The 25,950-nt window shown below is 40.1% G+C and overlaps 2 protein-coding genes across 2 annotated transcripts in view; one reads left to right on the top strand and one right to left on the bottom strand.

The window, feature by feature from the left end:
* Positions 1-22,317, top strand: part of LOC102196263 (frizzled-3-like) — a 31,645-nt gene extending 9,328 nt beyond the window's left edge. The window contains exons 3-11 of the mRNA XM_005733308.1: positions 12,178-12,374; positions 12,684-12,986; positions 13,079-13,241; positions 13,617-13,916; positions 14,165-14,416; positions 17,948-18,096; positions 18,478-18,592; positions 19,125-19,288; positions 19,382-22,317. Coding sequence (XP_005733365.1) covers positions 12,178-12,374; positions 12,684-12,986; positions 13,079-13,241; positions 13,617-13,916; positions 14,165-14,416; positions 17,948-18,096; positions 18,478-18,592; positions 19,125-19,288; positions 19,382-19,604 — 1,866 coding nt within the window. The 3' untranslated portion in view covers positions 19,605-22,317. The remainder of the gene's footprint in view (positions 1-12,177; positions 12,375-12,683; positions 12,987-13,078; positions 13,242-13,616; positions 13,917-14,164; positions 14,417-17,947; positions 18,097-18,477; positions 18,593-19,124; positions 19,289-19,381) is intronic.
* A 542-nt stretch (positions 22,318-22,859) lies between these two features.
* Positions 22,860-25,950, bottom strand: part of kif28 (kinesin family member 28) — a 12,817-nt gene continuing 9,726 nt past the window's right edge. The window contains exons 16-25 of the mRNA XM_013910892.1: positions 25,796-25,912; positions 25,614-25,706; positions 25,278-25,418; positions 25,108-25,178; positions 24,898-25,032; positions 24,499-24,665; positions 24,152-24,246; positions 23,936-24,068; positions 23,641-23,774; positions 22,860-23,187 (exon numbers count right to left, since the gene is read on the bottom strand). Of these exons, the coding sequence (XP_013766346.1) occupies positions 23,029-23,187; positions 23,641-23,774; positions 23,936-24,068; positions 24,152-24,246; positions 24,499-24,665; positions 24,898-25,032; positions 25,108-25,178; positions 25,278-25,418; positions 25,614-25,706; positions 25,796-25,912 (1,245 nt within the window). The 3' untranslated portion in view covers positions 22,860-23,028. The remainder of the gene's footprint in view (positions 23,188-23,640; positions 23,775-23,935; positions 24,069-24,151; positions 24,247-24,498; positions 24,666-24,897; positions 25,033-25,107; positions 25,179-25,277; positions 25,419-25,613; positions 25,707-25,795; positions 25,913-25,950) is intronic.

The raw sequence follows: 25,950 nt of genomic DNA, 5'->3' as shown, positions 1-25,950 counted from the left end.
AGACTTTAGACTCTACTGTCTCCGCTGTTTGTGTTTCTCTCACCATGGGGTCCTGTCGTTCAAAATAAGACTGCTCTGTTTAAGAACGACCACACTGGGGCTACCAGGTCCCTGCAACAGAAAGTGTGTGTGTGCATGCCAAATCTAGTGAGTTGGAGGCTTGTTGTGCTTAAGTGTGAGCTGTTTTTTTTGTTTTGTTTTTTAAACTTTGTGCATATGTGAATACGAAAGAGGGAATTAGTTGTTATAGAAGTGCGTTTGTGAGCATGTGATGGGTTGGTTGAGTTTGTGCTATGCCGTGTGTGTTAGTGTGTGCATGTTCAGAGCATTTGAAGAGGCTTATTACCCTATTCACTCCCCAAGAGAGAGACAGGTCCTCATTCAGTTTAAAAGTTCCTGTTTGTTTCAATTGAACACTTGATTATGTTGCTTGTTCTGACAGTCTATTGAAGCCACCAGCCTAAATGAAGCAATCATTTATTTATGTGCAGAACAAAGGCACTGCCTGGCCCTGTTTTTTGGCACAATGTTCCCATCTACATAGCTTCCACTATGCTTATTCACCCTCACAATGCCTCACAATGCTTTGTAAAGAAAGATTTAAGGAGAGATTGGAGAGATTTTCCCGTTTCTCAAACGCTGCTCTGTACCCTGCTGTAAATATAGTAAAACAGATTTTTGCAATGAAAATAAGAACCATAATTGTTTGAATTCCCTAACCTAATAACATTGTCTGTGTGTTACACCAATAATGCTGTTTTAAAATGAAGCTGAAAAAGTTTTAAAGTATCAGGCAAGAAAAAAAAAAAGAAAACCGTATTGCCTAACAATTATCAATCTCTTTTTAAAGGACTTCTATCACCTTTACCATAAGGTTTTACATTTTTATAATGATTTTGTCCTTTTAATAAAAATAAAAAAGGCAATAGTGTAATCTGTAATAAGCTAAAACATATAAAATCATTTTTCCCCTTAAATCCATCTTTCTCCCCCTTTCTTTCCATGTTTATGACAACCATCTGTTGTTTCTTCCAGACCTTCCAGATGATTATGTAATATCAGCTTTTGGGTACTTGCATGGTTTGTTAATCCATCACCTCCACTGCATGTATGCCTCAGTGCACATCATCCTATTTCTGTGTGTGGGTTCTGTACTGAGGTCTATCAGTTCAGTTGACATGTTTCCCTTGGAAACACATTAATATAGGTTATCCATGTCTTATGGACTTAATCTGAATGCATGACCCAGCTACAGAACTGTGTGTGGAAATGTGTGTGTGCAACTAGCGAGAGGTATTTAACCCAGCTTCACACTAACATACACACATACACAAACACACCAGCATTGATCCCTTTCTCACGCAAAGCCACTCAACACGAGGCAGCTCTAGTGTTTTCAGCTCACTGCAGGTCAGCATTAAAAGCTCTAGCGCTACTAATTGTGCACTTATGTGAGCCACATTCAGCTCTCAATCCTCCAAAAATAGCTCTCTTATACATAAAATATATACAGGATTATTGAATAGTTTTGTAACTATAAAGAACAACTGAACTGCTTTTCAGACATTCTACCATGTTTTGTCATAAAAAGTACGCTTGTGTGTATTGCTGCCTATAGAACTACCAACCTACAAAAAATTGTAGCCTTTTTTTATGCGCACTTTTTAAAAACTGAATGGTATAAAATAATTTAAAAAAAAACATGTTCTAAGATCACATACTAATGCTAACAAGCAATAACTTGCACTTCACTTCTGTTTGCTGTATTTTCAACCTCAAAATTCCACTCAATCTGATACCAAGTTAATCCCTCTTCCGCTCCTTCTTCTCATTTTTCCAGGATCTTTTAGAGGTCAGCGTCTTTTACATTGCTGTATCACTTGTAATCAATATACCTGTGCTGTGATCATTATTGTTTTTTCTGCTTCTATGTGGTGTTCTCATGTACATTTTTTTTAAATTAATTAAAAAAATGCACTGAAAACAATAGTAAACAGAACAAATGAAGGCAGTGAACAAAGAAACAATGGTTTTTCCTCTGGCGTGGTAGTTTAAAATAAACACAGGGCGTTCATGAAACAGGATATTAACAGAGGTTTTTATGTAGTTATGTGATTTAATTGCACTCTGAGGAATGCTCATACAGATGCCTCATAATGAAAATAATTTATTACACTAAACATGAACTTCAAAATGTATTGTTTTAAATATATACACGTATATAAATATATTATTCAAATGTATATGTTCTGCAAAATATCAAAGATTATCCAGATGCTAGAAATTTATTTTTTTCTCATACTCTAATAAAACATAGATGCAAGTTGTAGCAGATGGATGCACAGGCGGCTTAGATGGTGTTAGGACATGTGTGGGTGATCTGCTTCAGCTCCATTGTCACACTCTTGGCTCCCCACCTACATCTCTATCATTTCATTTGACCCTCTCTCCTACGCTTCTCAGTTTCTTTTGTTCTCACTTTCACACTTTCTCTGTGTCGCTCCTCGTGCGAGCGTTGCTATACTTTCTGGATGGTTCGCCGATCGAAAGAGTCCTGCCACAATGTGAGTGTGGGTGAACGTGTGTTTGCATTATCTGCAATGAGACATGGTCCTGTGAGAGTCTCTACATCACCTGTTGCCATGGTAGTTAAATAGGCAGAGAAGGAAAGGGAGGAATGGAGGGAGACAGGCAGGCAGAGGAAGGGAGCAGAGGGAAATTAGATGAGTGCATGCTCTAAAATAAACTAAGGAGGGGAAGGACTGCAAATAACAGGGAAAAGGGAGGAAATTGGAGATTCATACTTGTAGCTAAGTCATTTGGTTGAACAATACAAATTGCCCTGGAGTGCTATTTGTCTTTGAAGATTGGACGAGTCATCGGAAGTCTTAAAAATCTGTGATGTTTACAGTCAGAGCAGTGTAATCACTGAGAAACATGGTGTAGCTGCGTCTCTCCACCCACACTAATGAAACAGCAGTTGCCGGTAATATAATGTATAAGGCAAAGACAACCCATAATTTTCTCTTTCTCCAGTCAGCCATGTCTGCCTTTGCTAGACATCACTGAAGAAAGATGTAATTTCAAGTAATTTTAGACTGTCATAGATAATTTAATGGATCTCTTCTTAGCATAGGTAATACCAGTAACCCTTTCCAACAGCTGATTATATGAAAGATGTGTCTACTCCTTTTTCTTCTTCTCAGTTTGTCTTGCAAGAAATTTGTTCACCATGTTCAGAAAGAGACAGTGTTGTGTTTTGTCTCATCTAATTTGTTGTAAGTTTACAGTAGGAAAAGCTGTGGATAAAGAAATTGAGCAAAACATGACTGTTTCTGTTAATATAAATATACAGAAACAGCCATATATATATTTTATATATATATGGCTATAATATAAATATGAATATAACATTTAAAGATTGTTGAGGTTTTAAGTGGATAGAAAATGCTTAAATCCATGTTCATTGATTGCGCCGACATATCTTGTGCAAGGCATAAATAATTTAGCACCTTTTCCTGCACATTACAATAAAATGTTAGCAGGTTGATTGAAAAGAAATCAAGGAATGTGCACCACTGGATTATTCACACAGAGGAGATATTGGATGTTTATAGTTTGGTTAAATAGTTTTTGTTGAACATAAAATGAAGGGGGGTGGGGGAGTCGATGAATGCTGATGTTGGAAGAGTAAAAAAGGAAAAGGAGAGGTAGAGGTGGACAAGTGCGTGTCAGCATAATTGCAGGGAGTAAATGGGAGGCAAGAAAAATAAGAGATGAATACGGGAGAAAGAAGATAGGAGGAGAGGAGGAGGGGAAGTGAACGTGAAGGGGAATGCCATTTGCGGCTTTGTCTGGTCCTCCCGAGCGAACGACAGATAGACATGGATAAACGAACAACTGAATGAAAAGAGGAGAGGGTGTGAGAGAACGCTGCCCCTTCTTTAACTGTCTTTTCAGAGATTAGGGAGGAGAGCATCACAGTGTGTGCAGTTCATCTATTCATGGCCAACGCCTGCGTCTCTCACAAGCATGTGAAAGAAGAGAGGGAGCAGGGACTTAGCCGCAGAGAGACTGTGTGTGTGGATTTCTTTATGAACGCATTAATCACGCGTACATTTTTATCAGATAGCTATGGGATTAATTCTGTCTGGTAAAAGTGGAGAAAAACTAGGCGTCAGTAAGAAAACAGGAGGTGACCTGATACAAGGAGAGGGAGTATGTAGTCTACGTGACTGTGAACTGCAATAATGCACTTCTCTTGCACAATAGAGCAAGAGAGACAGTGTGATTGGCTTTAATTTATGGGAGCATTAAAGGAGGATGCTGTTAACAGTCTTGAGTATGTGGAGGGATCAAGTGGCAGGAAGAGAGGCTGACGCAAACAGGAGCTTTTTAGTTCCCGCAGTAAGCAGGAGAGAAATACACGATTTAGTTCTCATAGCTTAGTGGAGTGGGGATGTTGCAGGGATGTTATGTTTAAGATGGCTAATGGAAGTAGAGCCGATGTGGTCTGACAGCAATTTGTGCTGCAGGGCCTGCCTGGCTCATTTGAGAGTGAGTTGTGTGTGAGACAGAGATTGGAAGAGAGGAAGGAAAAGAAATCCAGAGCGTGCGATGGTGATGTGTCCAGATGGGCTTTGCTAAGGTTTAGTAGGCAAAAGCTTGATTTGTCTTCTCTAAATTCCCTCTCGTGCATCAGAGGTGAAAGAAGTCATATCTTCTAGCAGTGCATCAAAAGATCAGCATTTTAGTGCTGTTAATTTACAGGCAGATTGAGGTGGCTTTATAGAGAAAGTGCATATAAAAATGTACTTTCTCTATAAATGTAAAAATGCATTAATATTAGATATTTCTGGGTTTAACAGCCGTGTAACCAATTTTTTGCCATCACGATTAATATCTAAAAGCTTGTTATTGAGCATTATGTATCCCAATATAACTATTCTGTGGCGAGGGCGGGGGGGAAAAACAAAACTCTTTGTGTAAGCTAAGAACTAAATTAATTATTGTGCATTTGTTAGTCACGCATGTCAGAAGGTTAAATTAGACCCTATATAAAAGTATAGGGTATTTGGGGGGAGGGGTTAGAAAAAAGCATTACTTGCCAGTTCAGAAGCCATTTCATTGGAGGCTTTTGCTCACCAGCCTGTCACCTTGATTTGACCACAACACAAAGCTGGTGACAGTTTCAGGAAGTGTGCGTGTGTTCGCCTGGGCTTCTCACACTCTAAACACTCTTTCCAATCCATTTGACTCCCTAATCCACCGAGAAACCGCCGCTCTTTTTCCCATTCCACTTTTTTTTTCTTTTCCCTCTACCCCTCCCTCAACAGTTGACGAAGTGTCTGAGTTTCTGCAAAGTTGGCTAACTGGATTTTCTACAAAATCCACATACGCACACACACATAGACTGGCTAAACTGACTACTCAAAGATATTAGAGATCCAAAAACCAAATGTTCATATTTGGATAAGAATCCTGTTTCCAGTTAACTGTTCTTGGCTGCTTTGGAGGGGGAGAGGAAAAGTAAGGAAAAAAAGGGAGTTGGGCAACGAAAACAAATTTAATTAGTTGAATGGCCAGTTGGGAATATTGGACGGCAAGGGTGTTAACTCGTTTGTAATGAGTTGTGGTAAGGCCAGCTTTATAGACATTGTGGTAGAACAATGTTAAGATATTTGAAAAATGTAAGGGCACAAAGCAGCTCACCATCTGATTGTGTATCATTCACAAAAGACATGTTAGTGTGTCATAAGGAAAATAAATGAGAAAAACGGAAATATGTAATGGCTCTAAATTTTTGACCATGGACCATGAGCTTCATATTTCAGTAGCCTAAGGCAGAAGTTTATATAATGTATATATAACACATTGTCACCATTTTATTGAGCTTTCTTGCCGTGCATTCACCAGGTAAGCCCCTTTTCCTTCCCAAGGGACATGATTGGTTGGTGAGCGTGAGGAAGGAAGTGCTTTGATCAGCTATAAAGATTCCAGTTTCCCTTCAATCCTATATTTTTTCCTACTTTTTGATTTTGCACTTTTGTCTTTTTTTTTTCTTTCACTTACATCTTTAAATTAGTTTTTGCTGTCGATCTGCTGTTTACCAAAAGTATTGCCTGCATTAGGTGAAGGTTTATCACATGCCTCTTTCTTTCTCTCAGTTTTTCCTTTTTCTTTCTTTCTTTTTTCTTTCCGAAGCTTTTTTAGTCTCCTTTCATTTCTTTCCCTCTCCCTCCCCCGGCTTTCTTTTGAGAGAGGGAGTAAAGAGAAAGAAACTTAATCCCTCTATTGAAAAAGAGGTGGACCAGTCAGGGGCCTTTTTTCTTATTTTGCTCAAAAACCCACTCTGGTTCTCATTCTTTTCTTTGTGAATACTCAAAGTTGCCTGTCCCGAGCACTTGCTCACACACATACAGTCAACATGTGATTTTTTTTTTTTTAATTGATTTTCCCCACCATTGTCTGTTTTTGATGGATGGCTAAATTCTGCATGTTGTTCTTACTGTTAAGACTGTAATGTACAGTTTAAATGAAAAATATTGTTATATTTGATTTTAGGGACTTTAAACTATACCAGTGGGGGTGCCACAAATTCAGAAAGCATAAGTTTCCCATGCACAGCCATTGGTTCAGCGGCACTCATGCTGCACTAAGGGCTATGATGAAAGCCAAATTTGTGAATGTTAAAATGTTTCTCACAAATACAGATACTCTGTGACTGAGGTCAAACCAGCATTCATACCATTTTAAAGCTGTGTGGGGGAGATGTCAAATTGAAGTATTGCATGATGGATGGGGTTCTGGAATTATGTTTGGTGACCATTTGATAACTGTAGACTTTTTTTAAGCTATACGTTTTGTTCAACTATGTTCTTTACTGGACACAGTAATTTTTTATAACCTACATTAGCCTTGATTATTCATTACAATATTTTAAATTCATCTAGTGACTGCTGTGTCAGTTTTTTTTTAAAAAACCTTTAGGGACTGAGCATAAAATGTTTTTGCACATCTCCAGTTATAATTCACAAGTGTTCAAGTGTGATCTGATCTTCATGTAATTCACAAATATAGAAGACACAGTCTGAAATTGTTTTATTACTTTAGTTAATCAAAGTTAATTGAAAATCAAGTACATAAACATTAATTTCCTGTTTTTGTTTTTTTTGTTTGTTTGTTTGTTTGTTTGTTTTTTCCCTCACATTGAGGGCTGGAAAGAAAGTCAATACTTAAATGTATCTGCTCTTTTCATAAAAAGGGTGTCTTGATCACAACGTTTAAAGAAGCAGCATTGTGAGGTTACATAACAATTTAAAAAAAAAGAGAAAATATCAGGAAATATTTTTAAATACCTGGATGTTAATAAACCCTAGCAAAGGACAAACTGCAAATAGCAAACTGCAGGAGCGTTGCTTCCAAATGAGGTTACCCTAAGGTGACAGAAAAACACCTGCATTGACATCTACAGAAACCTTTGTTCCTGTTGTCTATAAGAAAAGACACTGAATAATAGGATTGATTTTAATGGAAAGACAGCATAAAGGAAATGACTGCTATCCCACAAAGCAAACCAAAGAAGTAGAACTGAAATGCGCAGTGCTGTGCTTGGAGGAAAAAATCCAATGCACATTATGAACAACACCTCCTGCTGACAGTGAAGCATTATGAAAGGAGTGTCAAGGTCAGAGTCTAAAGGAACAGCAATTTAAAATTGTATCCAGACGTTTTACAGGGGAGAGTCAGGGCACCAGTGTATGATGTGTATGACAGTGTATGAAGCTTAGGAGAGATTGTGTGATGCAAAAAAAACAATTATTCAAAGTACACAACTAAATCGACACAATGATTGACAAAGATAATTAATATTTTGGAGTACCCAGGCTAAAGCAATGACCTAAAACCAATTACGATGCTGCTGGATGACCTAAATAGTGCAGCTTAATTGAGACATGATGAACTAAAACAGTTTTGTGGGGGAGGAATGATTCAAAATTCCTCGTGCTTGTTGTCTGTGAAGCAGCTACAGGGAACATTTTGTTTTTGTATCTTGTACTGTGTGTGTCTTTGTCCCTGTGTGAGAGTGGCTGTTAAATGAGTTTGTCACATTATGTTTTCTGTAATTGTGGCTCAGTTATCTAAGGTCGGACTGCATTTTAGAATCCATTCGGAAATGGTGGTAATGCCAGAGTTTTCACAAATTTGTTTTCCAGTAGGTGTGCTACTAAGGATTGACATATAGCTGCCATTTAAGGATATAAAAACAAAATGAAAGGAAACATATAAAATATATATATAGAAAAAATAGATTAAAAAAGGACACCACAAACTCTTTAGATTTTTAAATGACGTCAGCATTTTTCCAGCAGCTGCAGACAGCAGTCTGTTGCACAGAGTGCTTGCTCACTCGTGGATGGTATGTTTGTATGCATTAAATTGCATATTTCCCAGCAAATTTACTGGCAGTACGGTAGTCTAAATAATCTGCTTTTCTAAAGTATTGGACTGCAACTGTTAGTTTATTTGTGATATCTCAATAACTTAGCTAACTGGGATATGTAATGGATAAGACTATATGCTGGTATACTGCAGATTTCAATGGAGGTGCATTGTACATTTACTTTGTTTTTCGTGTTTTGTTTTTTTTAAAGGTAGGTACCTGTTTTCTTAATAGTGTGACTTTATTCTTGCTTCATCATCCTTCCACTATAGACTAAAATAAATAAAACAATGCAGGAAGCAGATTCACTGCAATGGTTGTATCCTCTTTTCCCCACCCTACTCATTCTTCCACATCTTTCCATGTCTTAATAGGCTGTCCTCTCCCCCAAGGCAGATTTGTGGGCTATTCTACTTTCCTTTCCCTGTTCCTCCATCACAACTGACACACAAAATGCCAAGCAATTCACTCAAGTTGCCCACCATGGAAGGCTGATTGCCATCCCCCTTCTCTCTTGCTGGGTGGCACAGTTAGACCACTTAATATCAATATTCTCTTTGTGGTAGGAGATGTGGGGGCAATTGCCCTGACTGCCAAAATAGTTGTGCACACACACACGCTGACTTTTTCAGGCACGCAAGCCTAGCATAAGCACACACACTGGAAACGCAATAAGTGGGACATAGGCTAAATACAAGAACACTGACACATACACACACGCACTGGCAAAATGGGCAGAATGGGGACATGTAGAAAAGGAGTTGCACACACATTTGCTGTAGAATTAGTATGAGGAGAAGAAAGCCTCCAGTCGCCCATGCAGTCAGACACACACTCATGCAGAAAGCAGATACTCGTCGTCTAAGTGTGGCCTTAGGCTCGCTGAGTGAGGTGGGAGTTGAAACTGAGGACCAGAACACTTTCAGATTTTATTTGGTTTTTTTTTTTTTTAATGGCTTGGAAAGAATTATGCTGCACTTTACTGAAAGAGTGCACCAGTACAGAAACGGAGAACGCAAATGGTGAAGTGATACATTCAAGTAAATTTAAAAATTCATTTGAGGAATTTACAGCGTACTTGGCGTACTCACATCACAGAACACTTATCATAAACATTCAAATTAGCAGTGATATTTGTGGCAGTGAGCCACAGTACCATATGAGCCGAATCAAATCCTGAACTGTTTTTTGCAGTCGCTACATCTCCAACTGCAGAAGTGAGGGAGAGGTTTTAAGCTGCTGACAGTTACAGCTTGTCTTGTTTGTCTGTCTTCTATATTAAGCATGAATAGATGTTTTGCTACATTAATAAGGATACCTGTTAACACTGTCATTATTATCAGTTAACATCGGAGATAGCATTAGATGGCGTTAAAGAATTTTAGAAGAGTGTCAATCCATTATATCACTATCTCAAATAACATCTTATTTCTGAGTAAAATCCTTGCAGTGAACATGACTCATGTCAGACACTTGAAACTCTCCAGTTTCAGCTGGCACCACCTGAACATATGTACTGTGGTTTTGGGGGGGGGGGGGGTTTGTTTTTAAACGCAGTGCAAGAAAGAAATTGAACGCTCTCACACAGTCATTAAACTTCATATCCTCCTTTTAAGGCCTAGAAATTTTTGCAGGTAAAGTTACCACTTGCAAGTTGCAAATACAAGTGTGTGTGTGTGTGTGTGTGTGTGTGTGTGTGTGTGTGTGTTTTTACGACATCTCAATGTAGAGGATGCAAGTGTGTGTCATAATTATTTTTGTAAATTGTATATTAATCCGTTTGATTGCTGTAAACACAAAACTGCTGAAGTGATACTCATGTGCTGTCTAATATCACACAGCTGAGGCATGGTACCCCTCCCAGGCAGGTGAAATTGGTGCAATCTCCCTCTGGCTGAATGTTCATGCACTTTGACTCCAACAGTTTCAAGAGATGCCTGCTGATCCTGTGATCATGTTTTTGGCTTTCTTGGAGATTTTTCGTTTTACACAAAGAATTACTGTATCTTAAATTGTCTGCCAGGTTCTAATTATTTGCACCTAACCCTTTTATTCCAGTGTGGTGAACTTAAAGGTGTGATAAATACTTTTTTTTCATTTTAGAATAAGAACATCTCCTAATAGTTCTGCCTTCAGTCTGATGTGTAGTTTGGTAGATGCAATTTGTATACAAATCTGTCTATAATTTATTGATTAATCCTGGTAACATCATACAATGTCCTTAGCATTGGAAATAAACAGCACAACTAAAATCCAGTTCCTATATTTCCACTGGCTGGACATATTTGATTGGTTAGATATTTAGCCGAGCCTTCACTCTGGACTTCCCCATCATGTCTTGAGGTTTGCACACTATTCAAACAGAAGTGTGTGCTCCTGTATGGCTCCTGAATCATTTTAGAAAACACTGAAGAGGCAAGATTATGTGAGAATTTCTTAAATATTATTACAGCCAAATAAAAGGATCATTTTTCTAGATCAGTTTTCATACCATTGGGCACAATGCATGCTGCTCATTAAATAGATTTTTTTTAAAAAGAAAAGAAAAAGAAGCATTGGTTGCAAAATTCATGAAGTTGAGTGGTGGCGTGTGCACACACTCACATTTGTCTTTGTGCAATACGCAAAACTGTGTCACACGTCTCATGCACCACTGCATCCATTTACTGGTGGAACATCTCCAGTGTGCAGATCTAGAACACGGCAATTGAGAACGATCAAAACATACTCGTAAGGCCTGACCTCACACAGAAATGAGCATAAAGCACACACTCGCATTTACTGGTGCATGGATATTTTCACAAATGCTCTCTATATGAGGATGCACTGTAGTTGTTATGATAAGCAATCAATGTAAATTTACTGTTTTGTGTCGCACAAACACATTTTTTCCTTTACGCATATGCACAATGCAGTGTTATGTGCTGTCAAGCAAGTGTCAAGCACAATGTTATTAAAACTTATGAGTGCATCAGTGAAATAGTATTGAGTGCACAAGTTATAATGTGATTGTTTTAATATGCAAGTAATAAGTAAGTATGAGTTAAATTTTCCTTGTAATTTGTTTTGAGATCTTCTAACAGCACCATGAAGGTCAAAAGTCATCCTTAAACCGTTAAGTCTGTCCCTACAGGGAACAGGGTATATAATCTCCCATGTGTGAAAAGCCCTGCTGTTTGTTTGCTCATTTTACTGACAAATGGCTGTAGCTCCAGCCTTCAGTAGTCTGCCTTTGCTGTCCCCACCATCAAAGAGATCTGTGGTAATATGATTGCAGCTGTACATATTTCATAAGCCTCTAACTGCTGATGAAATACTGAGTAGTAGTGTAAGTTGCATCTGAAAGATTATTTGCTATCCTTCTCACTTTCCCTCCATGCCCTTTGATGTCTATTTCTGGCTAAATATGAGCCTTCTCGTGTGTGCTGCCGATAGCATTTAACGTCCTGAGCCTGTGTGTAAATGTATATTTATAAGACACTGCATGTGTGTTAGGATCATCCACATACACGTCATGTTTAATAACAAGCTTTTCATGCTGATTAACACTGACTTTAGTGTTGAATACCAGCAGCACAAAATGTCAGTGTTTAGAGGTATTGCTCTGAGAGTAGGATATCACTTATCATTTACTTTGCACAGTCAGTGTTTTTATGTCATAGAGCTTTGCATAGATAAAAATATTGGTGTCGACATTTTATTTATGCATTTTTTGTTCTTTTTCTCCTCCAAAGCCTTTTCATCCAATGGTAAACCTGGTGTGCAGTGCTGATCTGAGGATGTTCCTGTGTGCACTATACGCTCCAGTCTGCACTGTGTACGGCCACGTTTCCATGCCATGCCGATCCCTTTGCCAGCGGGCCAAGGATGAGTGCCACAAACTCATGGAAATTTTTGGCGTAGCCTGGCCAGATGATATGGAGTGCAGCAGGTATGAATCTGCTATATTTAAAAAATAATAATAATAATAATTTAGCTTTATTGTCATTTTAGACTTGCTGAGATGAGGTACATGTGACTGAAACTTATGCTTGATTTATAGTCCTGCATTAAGTCTACAGCATATAGGCTACAGGGTACAGGTTTAGAGCAATGTCATAACCTAGATAACTCTATGTAGTGATTTCTTACCTTGATTTAGATTATAATATTTTTCCTGAAACTGCTGTGTTGATGTAGCCGTAAGGTCATTGTGGAGGCTGTTGTCTTTATATAATTTCTTTTACTTTTTGGGGGGCAGGTTCCCAGATTGTGACGAGCCCTATCCTCGTCTAGAGGACCTGCTAACAGGCTCTGAACCCACTGACCAATCATCAATGACCGTCCAAAGAGATTATGGTTTCTGGTGCCCCAGAGAGCTCAAGGTCGACCCAGACCTGGGTTACACTTTTATGGGCAGGAAGGACTGTTCTGCCCCATGCCCCTCAATGTTCTTCAACCAGCAGGAGCTCACCTTCATCCGATACTTCATTGGAGTCGTTTCCATTGTTTGTCTGTCTGCAACACTCTTCACCTTCCTGACATTCCTGATTGATGTTACAAGGTTTGGAAAGCTGAATGTAACTTCTTTGAAAGTATTAGTATCGTTGCAGTGGAGAAAGACACAAAGTCATTTTCTTTTATCTTCCTCGATAGGTTTCGGTACCCTGAGCGACCAATCATCTTCTATGCTGTGTGTTACGTCATGGTGTCGCTGGTGTTTTTCCTGGGTTTCCTGCTGGAAGGCAGGGTCGCGTGCAACCCTGTCAGCCCTTCCCAGTTCAGAGCATCCACCATAACACAGGGCTCACACAATAAGGTTTTTGCTCATTTTTATGGAATCTGGGGGAGAAAACTGCCCGATTTAAAATTGTCGGCACATCAGTGATGATTTACTGGGCTAAAAACTTCTAAACTAGATTTTAAATTATTTATTTTGTGGTTGAATAATGAGGTTGACGGATGTTTATTTAGCAATTAATAAAAATAACTATGCTACACTTTAAAAATGCTGTCTTATTAACTTCATTACTTTATCTTTATTACACAGTGCAATTATCTATTTACTGACTTAGAGCGCACACGTGTCATGAATTTACTTTTTACTACTCTATAGTTGCAGATTTACAGTTTTGATGACCTTTCCCAAATGATTAATTGATCAGAGGTTTTTCCTCCTGTGTTTCTCTCTCAGGCATGCACCCTGTTCTTCATGGTTTTGTATTTCTTCACTATGGCCGGCAGTGTGTGGTGGGTCATACTGACAATCACTTGGTTCTTGGCTGCTGTGCCTAAATGGGGCAGCGAGGCCATTGAGAAGAAAGCCCTCCTCTTCCATGCGATTGCCTGGGGCCTCCCAGGGGCCCTGACCGTCACCCTGTTGGCCCTGAATAAAATCGAGGGAGATGGGATCAGTGGAGTGTGTTTCATAGGGCTGTATGACATAGACGCCCTGAGGTGGTTTGTTCTGGCACCGCTCTGTGTCAATGTGGCGGTGAGTACAGTTCAGGAGATAAATGAGTGAGTGGGTGGATGAAAGAAGTGGTGAGTAGGATGGATGTGGTGTGAACCGATTAATGACTGTATGAAATAATACAAGTGTGAACATTGGGAGAGATGGATTGGTTAGTAATGATGGGTGGGTCATTAAATGTCTTTTAGACCTGCCTGTCAGTCACCCAACCTTTAAAAGAGTATTTTAAAGGTTCACTGAGCCTTAACTTCTTGTCTGTCTTCTGTCAGGTTGGCGTCTCCCTGCTTTTAGTGGGCATTGTCGCTCTGAACAGGGTGCGCATGGAAATTCCTCTGGAGAAGGAGAACCAGACCAAACTAGTCAAGTTCATGATCCGGATGGGAGTGTTCTCTGTGCTGTATCTGGCTCCCTTGTTCACTGTGATTGGCTGCTACATATACGAGCACACATACCGGAAGATCTGGGAGAAAACATGGATGGAGAACAACTGCAGGCGTTATCACATCCCATGCCCATACAAGGTAAAAGGATGAAAATAAGAAAGTGCACGATGTGATGGTGTTAACCTCACTAGACAAACTGTTTCATTTCTTACTAGACACTATCTGTGCTTGTTAAGACGGTGCATGTGTAAATCATTTTTACAGCTGCCAGCTGTTGTGCTGCAACTTTATACTTGGATAGCCTGTCTTAAGAAAAAAAAGTGTCAGAGTAGCTAATCAAATCTGGTAGTCTACAGTCTGAAAGCACATGCTGCCTGTTTTCTCAGCTGCAAACAAATATCAGAGCTCTGTCACTCACAGTTTGTCTGTGCTGTCATACTGCCAAAGTTGAATGGTGAAAATCCGCAGGTGCTCTGTTTTGAGGAATCTGTGTTTTTCTTTCCTTATTGGGGAGGGAGCTTGTCTGTGTCTCAGGAAAGAAAAGTGTAAGACTACTAAACATATCATAAATAATGAGTGAACAAGATACTTCTCCAGTGGAAGGAGTTAACATCAATATAGCTTCCATTCATGCACTCCTCAAATGGTCAGGATTCCCAAGTTGTGAAGTCATCGCACCAACTCAAGTGTGTTCGTGTGCTTTTTTTAAGTCAGACTGAGGGGACAACATGGACCGGGAAAAGGCAAAGTACTGCAAAACAAACAATAAAGTGTTCATAGCTGATTTTGATATATAGTTACTTAACCTGTCTGACAAAGATTATCTCTAGAATTATCATTTTTTTAACTAGTTGGTGTATTTGAAGAGCACCTATGCATTGTCTCACAACCTGGCTCACAGGTAGTAACTAGTAAAGGATCATTTTTTTATGGAACATAATTAAAAAGAACATGTTTGTCAGCTAGTCAGTAGTGAGTGTGTGGCAGAGTCTGTAGAAGGCAAATAACCCAAGAACACGTGCTGTAGCTAAGTGGATCTAGTTCAGGAAGCTAGTATTCAAATCAGGGCAGTGAGCAAAAGAGACCTGAAAGGATGGAGCTTTTATAACCAAGCTCACTGGGCCCAGGTTTAGCTCATACAGCCAGTTACTTCGATCAGCACCTGTAGAACAAATCACAGCACAAAACACAGACACATTCACCACCCAGGGGTCATCGCAGTTACTGTTAGAAAATAACTAATATGCAATAAAGGAATGAATCAAACTTTTCTTACAACTATTTTCAGCAAGTTATTTACTTTTATCTACCGGACTTTAAGAAAATGCAACTCACTTAGCCAAAAAAAAAAAAAAGGAAAATCATGTCTGTTTTCTCGGTCTGAAACTTGTTTTTTCCGATTATCTGACCTGACATGAATACACAATTACTCAAGAATGGAGCTCAACGGGTTTTTTTTGTTTTTTAGCTTTTTCACAAGTTAAGTCTTGCCATGTTCTGTAGGCCAGAAATGTATGAAAACACGAGGGAAAAACAAAGTCTCATTAAAAAAAAAAGTCCAATCATATAATTTTTCTGGTTAGCCAACATTTTAGCTAGTTTATGTTAGCCACTCGGTTCTGAGAAATAAAAACAAAAATGTACAATTACTAGTTTAACGTGAAGATGATTTTTAATTGGTATCTGGAATTTAACCAGGTTTTATTCAGATGAGCTCTTACCTTTGTTGTAGCCAGTGACGTCAGAATTGATTACAGTAGTGGGAAGACATTTAGGAACTACAACAAGAACTCCCATGCTTACTTAATGAAAGAAAGCATTGTGGTGAAGTGGTTAGCACTTTCTCTGCACATGTCCTGATTGGCTGGTGCCTTTCACTGTACAGTTGGCATGTTCTCCCTACATGGGCTTCTTCCCACATTCCAAAGAGACACACGTCACATTAACTGGTGATCCTAAACTGGCCGTAGGTGTGGATGTGAGACCCTGTGGTCACCTGTCTCTCTGTGTTAGCGACCTGTCCAAAATGTACCCTGCCTCTTCTCCGATGACTGCTGGGATAGGCTCCAGCCCCCCGTGTCCCTAAGTTAAGCCGTTAGATGGATGGATAGATGGATTATTTCATGATCAAAGGCCCAATCTCAATTCTCCCCTTCCATTTTTCACTGCAGCTTAGGGCAAGGTGGTCCTCCACGCTTTGTTTGGGGGGCTAGATGACCACTATCCTTCAATTTCCCAAAGAAATGGGATACCTAAGGGCCAAGGGTGGGAGCTGGGATTTGGCCAAAGATGTTGAGTGCTTGGTTGAGAGTGGGTAAGAGCTGGCACTTAGTTGTGTGTGCGGCTGAGTGAGTAGGTATTTGTGAGGGAGGGGAGCAGAGTGCGGCATGCATCATTAGCTCAGCTAATATAGCTCTCAAGACCAATTCCACAAAAAAAAAACCAACCTCTCCCATCTTTGTTTTGCTCCGTTTTCTTTTCTCTTTGTATTTCAGTTAATTTTCTCATGCATCTTTCAGCCCCTCTGCTCCCTGGGCTGCTTAGTCACGGTCTGCTGCCAGTCCTCCATAAGGGCTTTATCGTGTTTATGAAGATGGGTGGGAATGCAGTGATTCATATAGTCCAGTGCTAAATTATTAACCAGATAATTGTGCACAGTGCAGACGCAAACATACTCCATCCCTACCTGTGTGTCAGTCAGTTGGATGTGTGCACACACACACACATATACACCTTTACTTCATAAGGCTTTGTCATTGTTTCCATCACTTGTCAAATTGTGTGAGTGTGTCTGTGTGTTTGTGAAGATCATGAAGATCCCCTTTACGTCCTATTACAGCTCTGGAATTTCAATATTGCTGTGTGTTATGTGATCTTTGCCCGGGGGTTTTCTGTGTGTTCTGGGAGAGGGCGCAGTTGCTTGTTCTTGGATAATTGAAGATTCTTTTGTGGTGTCAAAGTTCATTTGAGTTTCTTTCTTTGTGTGTGTTCACGGGTGGTAATTTACTGAGGACCCAGGGCTTCTCGTTTTATCTGATAATCTAAATAAGACACATTTCATCTCAGCATGGGTGACAGAGACTTAAGCTAATTAATAAATGGAAATTCTTCTGGGCCCGGATTTCAAAAACAATAAATCTCTTATCTCACTAAAAGGCTCAGCTGCTCATGGAATTTACCCTCACTGTAGTGAGGGTACAATATAATGGTTTTCCACAAAAACTTTTTAACACAGTACTCAGTGTGTTTGATGGTTTCCCGTAGTGAAATTTTATCGGACAGATGAAACCATGATTTGGGATTGAACGACACAGCGTTCCGTTTGTTGTATTTCTTAAAAATCTGGGATTTATATTCAATAAAAAGAGGACCAAGAACCAAATCTCTGCCCTCTGCTGGGAGATCCATCAAACAGCTCGGTTTGTCTAGATTATGTTTGAGGATTTTAGTTTGTTAAATGTTGGTGGATCCAAAGCTTTTAGCATATCTTTCATGTTTAGTTGTCGAGGAAATAATCTACTGCACAATTAGTCTGCCTACATTATAATCAAAGCCTTTGTTCTCTTCCTCTCTCTCCTCTGCTTCACTTTACTCTGTGTTTTTAAAAACTCCATGCTGTGCTGATTAGATGATTGCATCATTAACGTGTGCATTTTATTTTATTTTCAGGTTGAGGAGACCAGCAGACCGGCCATGGTTTTGTTCCTAATTAAATATCTGATGATGCTCGTGGTGGGGATCCCTTCTGTTTTCTGGGTGGGCAGCAAGAAGACCTGTTTTGAGTGGGCCAGTTTCCTACATGGGCGCAGGCGCAAAGAGTAAGAAGAGACTGTGTGTCTTTTAATGTTCGAGAGAACTAAATTGAGTTTATCACAACTAATTATGCACTTAGAAGTATCTTGTACTTTGTTTCACATGCAATTTTCCTTCCCTCTCAGTTGTTCAGGGGTTTAGTATCTCTACTGTATTTCCTTTTGTGGTGACACGTTGCTATACAACAGCACATTAATCATTAATCTTCCCTATGCTGTCCTTATCAACTGTTTTCTTGTCTCTTTCCCGTATTTCTTCTTGAATCCTAAATGTCTTCCTACTCCTTCCCCCCCAATCTGTCTCTTGGTTCCAATTTTATCTGCGACTTGTCCCCTGTCTGTAAAAACGTCCCACCTCTGACCTCCTTCACCTTTTTCTTTCTGCAGCAGTGGGGTGAATGAGTCTCGCCAGGTGCTGCAAGAGCAGCCGGACTTTGCTCAGTCTCTGCTGCGTGAGCCCAACACCCCCATCGTTAGGAAGTCCAGAGGGACATCCACTCAGGTAGGACTGCAAAGACAACAGCAAAAAAAAAAAGCAGGATGGAATTATTTATAAGTGCCGTGGGAGTAAAGTCCAAACATGAATGTCCACAGGTTACGGCTCTGAGCTCTTTTGAAACTGATGAAAGGAAGAGAAGACTGAAATGAAAGATCGTATCTTGTATGCCTGTTTTTTTGTCAGCATCTAGAAGCTTTGATAAAGGTTTAATCAGACTGGTGTTTTCATGTACATATTTCTTCATTGATAATATTTAGCCGCATCATCAATGAAGCTTTTCAACACCTGTGAACCTGGCTAGGTGTCTATCATAATAATAAAAGTAATAACCTGAGGCATAATCTTGTCATTAGATTTGAGTCAAGATCCAAAAGATATGAATGTCTTATGCTGGAGTAATGTACACAGAGCCTTGAGCAAGATGTAGCATTTTGGATTTGAATATTTACACGTTGTGCAAAGGTGTCGGGTGTTAAATTAAATCTTTAATCTCAGCGGTTTCAGCGCTACATGTGTTTGATCTCTCCTCCTGTAGGGCACTTCCACACACGCCTCCTCCACCCACTTAGCTGTTCTAGACGACCTTGATGAACCAGTTAGAACTCACCACGGGCACCCCTCCTCCACCAGGAGTAAGGCCAGCAGCGTCCACAGCAAGGCCAGCTACCACAGCAGCCTGCGGCGCACTCGAGATGACAGGTAGACCAGGAAATCCACGATGCTCTCGCTTCCTCTCAGATGATGTGAATCAGTCGAAGCTCAGCTTTTCTTTCATTGCTTCTCCCCCATTAGGAGCGATACCGTGGTTTACCGAGGTACAGAGGACCGCAGTTTCCATGGCAGCAATCCACGTCTCGACCATCCGCTTTCCACTCACAGCAGCCTCCATCAGATAGACAGCCACTCGAGGCACAGCAGCCAGCGAGACGTGTCTGTGGCCCCACCTACCCTCATCACACATGGAACAACGGCGAGTGACGGCCGAGCGGCTGAGAACGAAGGCACCAACGCCTGAGACACTGGATCAGTGAAAGGATGGAGACGTGAAGCAGATACACAGCAGTCTGTTTGTTTTCTTTTTTGAGGATGGGGAATGTGTCTCTGAGTGCTGTGTTGGTAATCTGTGGTTGTTTGTGAGCAGTAACCATGACTCCTCTAAATTTTGATGGAGTTTGGCTGTAAGGTGGACCAGTTTGCTCACTGAATTATTTTGAGTTTACACCTGGTCTGCTTGATTCAACAGGCTGAGCCAACAGGAATAAATCCCCGTCCTCTTTTGGTGACACTCGAGACATTATTCAGGGAAAGCTAGCAATGGAAACAAACAGACACTGACAAAGGTGTCTCTCAGTCTGGTTGATAGTGGCATCATCCATATATTGGTGATCATCTTTCAGGACCTATATGAATATAATGTTAAATACCCGAACACTGCCGACTCCACTGCTCTGGATTGCAGCTCTTAATGAGTGATGTTTGTCTTTGCGTGGCTTCAGAAAATGGAAAAAAAAATGGGCCTAATGTGAAATTATGGACCTCTCTGTGGTTTGAGATATTTTTATACTGTGAAGTTTGTCTTCTGCTGCTGGAAGCTTCATTGTGTGTGTGTGTGTGTGTGTGTGTGTGTGTGTGTGTGTGTGTGTGTGTGAGTGTGAGTGAAAGTGGGAAATGGAGACATGACTAGTGATGTGTTTTTAAATTTTAACTCTCCCCTTGAGCTTGAAGGAGGGAGCTGAAAGACGAAACGTTTTCCACCCATGAATGTAAAAGGGTTGTTTCAGAGAGTGATAAAATATGGCCATGGCTGTAATGGATGATCTGTGCTCTTATTTACATGCACAGATATTTATTTCAAGTCAGCCAAAAAAGTATTTTAGTACTGACATATACAATATAAAAGATGGACATAGCTACCATGTAATCACCCACTAGTTTGTGAAGTCCCACCTTGAAGCTTCGATGAGCCATCTTGCTGTTGAAACTGGATGTGATGGAAGAAAGCCGGTTTGACCGTGAAACTACACTCATTGGCTAACATCCTGTCAATCACAAGTTATCATTATTATTATTATTATTATTATAATATCACAAGTTATTTTTATTCAGCGTTATCTCAAATGAGTGGCTGAAACAATAAACCCAGCAGGAAAGTGTTTCCAGAGGTCAGCTCAGAAAGCCCCAAGTTTTTTTTTGGCCACCACAGCTGTCGCCCCCTGGTGACCGTAAAACAGATTGCAGGTTTAAGGCATTCACAACTGGAAGCCACGTCCATCTTTTATACCGTCTTCTGAACTGTCTGCACTGAGACTTGAACCTGGCAAAGAAGCGATAAGGCAACTTTTTAAACAAGCGAGATAATAATTTACACAACAAATGCATGCTCAGTGTTTTATAAGAATAAACTAAATAGCAGGTAAAAATCTAAAATATGCCTCCTGTGGCTTTACAATCCGATTAACATACAACCCCGTGTTTTTTACCCTCTGAAAAAGAAAGCTGATTGACGTTAGGTAAGAACAAAATATGTGCATTCAAACCCCATGACTGCACAGATAGGACTGTAATTTTAAATGGAAACAGATAGCAGTGCTTCACATGGGTTTCCTTTAGGAAGGAAGTGGATTTTTTTTTTTAATGCAATAATCACCAATGTACTATATAAACACCAAAACTGCTCCTGTACATGCTTCTGTGATCATCTGTAGTCCTGTTCCTCAGGCTCAAACTTGCCCAAAGAGGTGCAGACAACTGACAGTCCAACATTAGAAAAAGAAATGTTCAGTCATTGTGCTTCATGTTCTCTGACATTTATTTTCTACTCTGAGCAAAAAGAAATGAATATTGTTTCATGTTCATGCAGCTCCGTTTGGTCCCTAATCCTAGAAACCTGATTAACCTACCTCACCTGGACCCTCAGCTTTCTCTGTAACTGTACATTCATGTTACTGGGTGCTGTTTTTGGAAAGATACTGATCCTAAACCTAACATGATCAGTTCTGATAAAAAATAACATGTGGTGCTTATTTGTGAAGAATCTAATCTCTCCTCGCAGTAGAATATCTGTAACTGTCTGTCTATCCCACAGTCTACCTCTTCAGTTGAAGCCAGGCTTATCCTCTGCCTTTCGCCGTTGCCTCGCTCCTCTCATCTCTGTCTTGTTTTAAATTTCTCATGAGCAGCTATGTGCTGTCAGCTTGTCTGCCTGCATATTTCTTGTACATAGATTTTTTTTTTTATAAATTCTGTACTGTGTGATGACTAATCTGCCTCACATCTGCCTCCTCCTGTAAATGTGCCCACGCTAATCTTTTTTTGGACCTACAGCAACTGTCTGTACTCTTACAAGTCGTGACTGCTTACAAACATCAACCGTTGTGCTTTTTACCTCCAAATTAGACGTTGCAGTGAGAGACGCTGTCGTAAATATGTCATAAACTCAACATAAGGAGAGACGATCTTGCTCAGCTGTTTGACGTCTTTTTCTTGTTCACTTACGTTAACATTAATCCCCCACAGTGAGACACGAGGAGGATTTCTGTCATCCAGTGATATAGCTTCAAAGTGAACTACATTAGCTTGAAAACACAATGGATTTTTAATGATGCTTAAAAAAAATGTGTAAGAATTTTGTGAATTTTGAAACTTGAGCTGTCTTTGCCTTTTAATTTATTTGCAGTTTGGAACTGTAACGATGTCTTATACATGCAGTCTAATAAACTTTTTTTTAAACAGACCTCACTTGTAGTTACTCTTAATAGTAGACTTGCATATACATTGTTGTTAACCAAGCGTACTAAAATAATAATCCACCGGAATAAACTTAATTTTACAGACAAAAAGTAAGAAGGAAGTATTACAGAAAATATGGGGAATACTTTTATGTATAAACTGTGTTGAACATGGTCCACTGTGCATGTAGTGTTCAGTAATGGGAACTAATTCTAATCTGTTAGGCCTCATTTCTAACCCCATGCTCTCATTCTTAAACTCATTAGAGTAGCTTTTCATGATTTATATTTCAAAACAGCCCCTTTTGATTTCACTGAGCGCTTGCAGCCCCTCAGTTTATTTGACTGTTAAAACAAGTGAGTGGAGCTGCTGTGCCTCAGATATTAGATATTAGGGATATCTGCTCTCGGTGACATCCTTCAGAGCTAAGAGTAGAAAAAACTGAATTCTGAGGTTTTGGCTCTCAGGTACCTCATTATCTCAATGGCTTTTCCAGCTTTAACACAAGCATGTACCATTTGAAAAGTGTATATGACAGAAAATGAGGAACATCATAACAGATCCTCGTCATGTTTATTTACCCAAACAAAGAATTTAGTTTGTAAGAACCTGGTTCTGCTCATTTCATACCCTCAACCGGAATATCTGCAGAGTTGCGAAATTAAAGTGTCAACATAAATGTATACTTTCCTAAAAAATAAAAACCCTGGTCAAGACCAGATTCCTGATCGTTCTCGTTTCCGGCGGACGATTGCGGCCACATCTTGTTTGAGTGTAGAGACGCTCTGTTCCAGCTGCTCCGAGAAGTCTCTCAGCAAATGACTCTGCTCATCCACAAACAGTCTGAGCCCCAGCAGGTCTGACTCCTCCTGGAAAGCACGCACATTAACATCCTGCATGATGTGCAAACAGGAGTGTTATATCCATGGGCAGGATTCAATCTGTTCAAGTGCAATTTATCAGACGTTTTGGTAAATTGCTATAACATCAGCTCCCGTTCTCGGAACCATATTCCTAATGTTTAAAGTCAATAATTCTTTTGGCCAGACCTTAAACAGTTTTCACAACAATAACACTTGCAGATCCTTCACAGTGCTTCAGTTATCATGCATCTATTGGAGACATAAGCTAAATAACTACAGCACAGATGTAATTTTCTAAAAATTGTTCACTCTTGGAGCTAATAATGTGATGAAACAGCATCATGGAAACAGGTCAATATTTCATTCTGTGCTGATTCACTATTTTAAGGATTTTAAGCATGTCCACATTGTAGTAACACAAACTCATGCTAAGACAGAAGATAACACGTGAATACGTACGCTGGGCCTGTGTCTGCGCAGGCGCTGCAGCTGACCTCTTACTGAAGTCATGCTGTGATAGAAAACCTTCAGAGCGCGGGCAAACTCTGCATCACAGCTGGGACGCACCGAGCGACTACGCGCACCCTCGCCACCTAAAACCAGAAGAGAGAAATGTGTGTGTGTGTGTGTGTGTGTGTGTGTGTGTGTGTGTGTGTTTCTAAAAGAACAAGTCAAAAGCTTCCAAAGTCATATGTGTGGTAGTTTTTTCAGTTCTTTGGAATAGAAACCACAAACTCGTGTATGTTTTAGTTACCATTCCTGGCTGTGTTGAGTTGTTCCCTCAGATTGTGATTCTCTTTCCTCAGTGATTCATTAACACTCTTTAGTTCATCTAAGTCCTGCTGAAGAGCTCTTACTGAACAACTGAGGTCTGAGGGGTCTACAGGCTGTGATAAAACACACACTGAATAAATAAGACAATAAATAACTCATGTCAACGTAAACAATTACTCCTAAACGTCTAACTCACTGTGTTTTCTGTTGGACTCGACTCATCAATGATGAAGATGCCATCTGCAGTCATCCGCACACCTTCCAGTGAAGACTTCAACTGAGTGCAGCCCTCTGGGATAGAAAACAAGCACTGAGCAGCAATCTTTAAAGAAACTTTCTATTTCAGCTGTGTCTTTTCTTAAATCTGCATGAGAAATTTAATAATGTGATGTATAATGTACACACGATGAAATTAAAATCCAGTTTAAATGTTTAAATCCCACTCGGTTCATTAAAAAAAATTAAGCATGTCTTGTTGTTATAATAGCTATCACTGAGTTCACTTACTTCAGGCATAAAAAAAAAAAAAATGTCCATCCTCACCTTGAAGGCCCCAGAGCTCCAGCACCACAGCGCTGCTCTGCAGGAAGTCTAGCAGACGCTGGGAGGTGTGGAGGGAGGCAAAGTGGACTCTGTGATCCAGCAGAGGATTCACGTTGTGCCAAACAGCTGGAGTGTACAGAGGCTGGCTGCAGTCAAATAACCTGAAACTAACAGAGTAAGGAGATTAAGTAATGTCGGAGAGAAGAAAGCATTTCACAACTCTCTTCTTTTAGAAGACGACATGACTGGAGACTTCACGCTTGAGTCCACGGTACCTTTTCAAAAGCTAAAATTATTAACAGCTTCCTCTATGTGCCAGTAAATATATACCAGGTTTCCATCTCCAAGTTCAATAGGATTTAATGCAGTGTACTCTACACCGAGCCACATGTGCCTTACCCAATTTGAACACCTCGATTGCGGGCCTCTCTGATCCAGCGTAAGCCACAACACTGATCCAGGACCAGCTGGAAGTCTAGTCGTCTACCCAGTATCTCTGATGGGTCAATCAGGATGTCATCCTCACCCAGAGGGCTGGGAAGTGCGAACGTCTAGTTACTGATATACCTGTGCACTGAAGGTTTGTGTGTCTGTGCATGTGTGACATACAGTCCAGTTGAAGAGCAGGGGACCAGCTGTGTTTGTAGAATGCCTTCCTCTGTGCCCTCTGACCCCAACACCTGCAGACCGGGATCATCACCCACTGACTTTATTTAACTGTCATCTGAAAATACTTTTAGATGAAGATGCCAGTGTGTATGGAGCATATCAGTTTGTACCTCTAGCTGCTCTTCCAGGGGGATGCGGAAGGCCAACGATTGGAGCCAAAGGTGGGCAGTGCCCAGGAGAAGAGGCTCAATTGGATCCCAGAATGGGTCTTTATCTCTGGGTAATGTTACTGTTGACAGCTCGGCTACTTCCTAAAAACATAAAAGTCTTAATAATAGAGTTACTGGTCTGGAAAGGTTTATGCTTTAGGAAGTGCTGACCATCCTAACAATATGTGATGTCAATATAGCGAATATGCACATGTTTTATTTAGCTTAAACATCTGCAGAGATGTAAAGGCAAACACAAGCCAACAAACATCAACATTGTTCTTTCAGCTAACATACATTGTCTCCGCTCTGCTCTGCCAAATGCTGCTGGTAAACCTCTTCCATCAGAAACTTGCGGTTAATAAACTTGGCTTTGGACCACATCCAGACCTGCAGAGTGCATGCAAAGATTGTAATCTTTCAAAGTGACGCTGCAGTTTACACAAGTGACAAAACACCCCATACAGGGACAGACCAACCTGCTTGGTCTGCTTGGTTCCCTTGGAGGTGACTCTGACAACGATGTCTTTCTCTAGATCGTGGCCTTTTGAATCTGACAGTGCCAGATTTTTAATCTCCAGCTTGAACTCCACACCCTGCAAACACAATGCAACACATGGCCAGAATCTGATGA

Source organism: Pundamilia nyererei, unplaced genomic scaffold (assembly GCF_000239375.1).
Source record: "Pundamilia nyererei isolate P.nyererei 1_Seehausen unplaced genomic scaffold, PunNye1.0 scaffold00051, whole genome shotgun sequence".
In the NCBI taxonomy this organism is placed as follows: Eukaryota; Metazoa; Chordata; class Actinopteri; order Cichliformes; family Cichlidae; genus Pundamilia; species Pundamilia nyererei.
The sequence above is the reverse complement of the archived record's forward strand: the minus strand, read 5'-3'. Positions and strand labels throughout refer to the sequence as shown.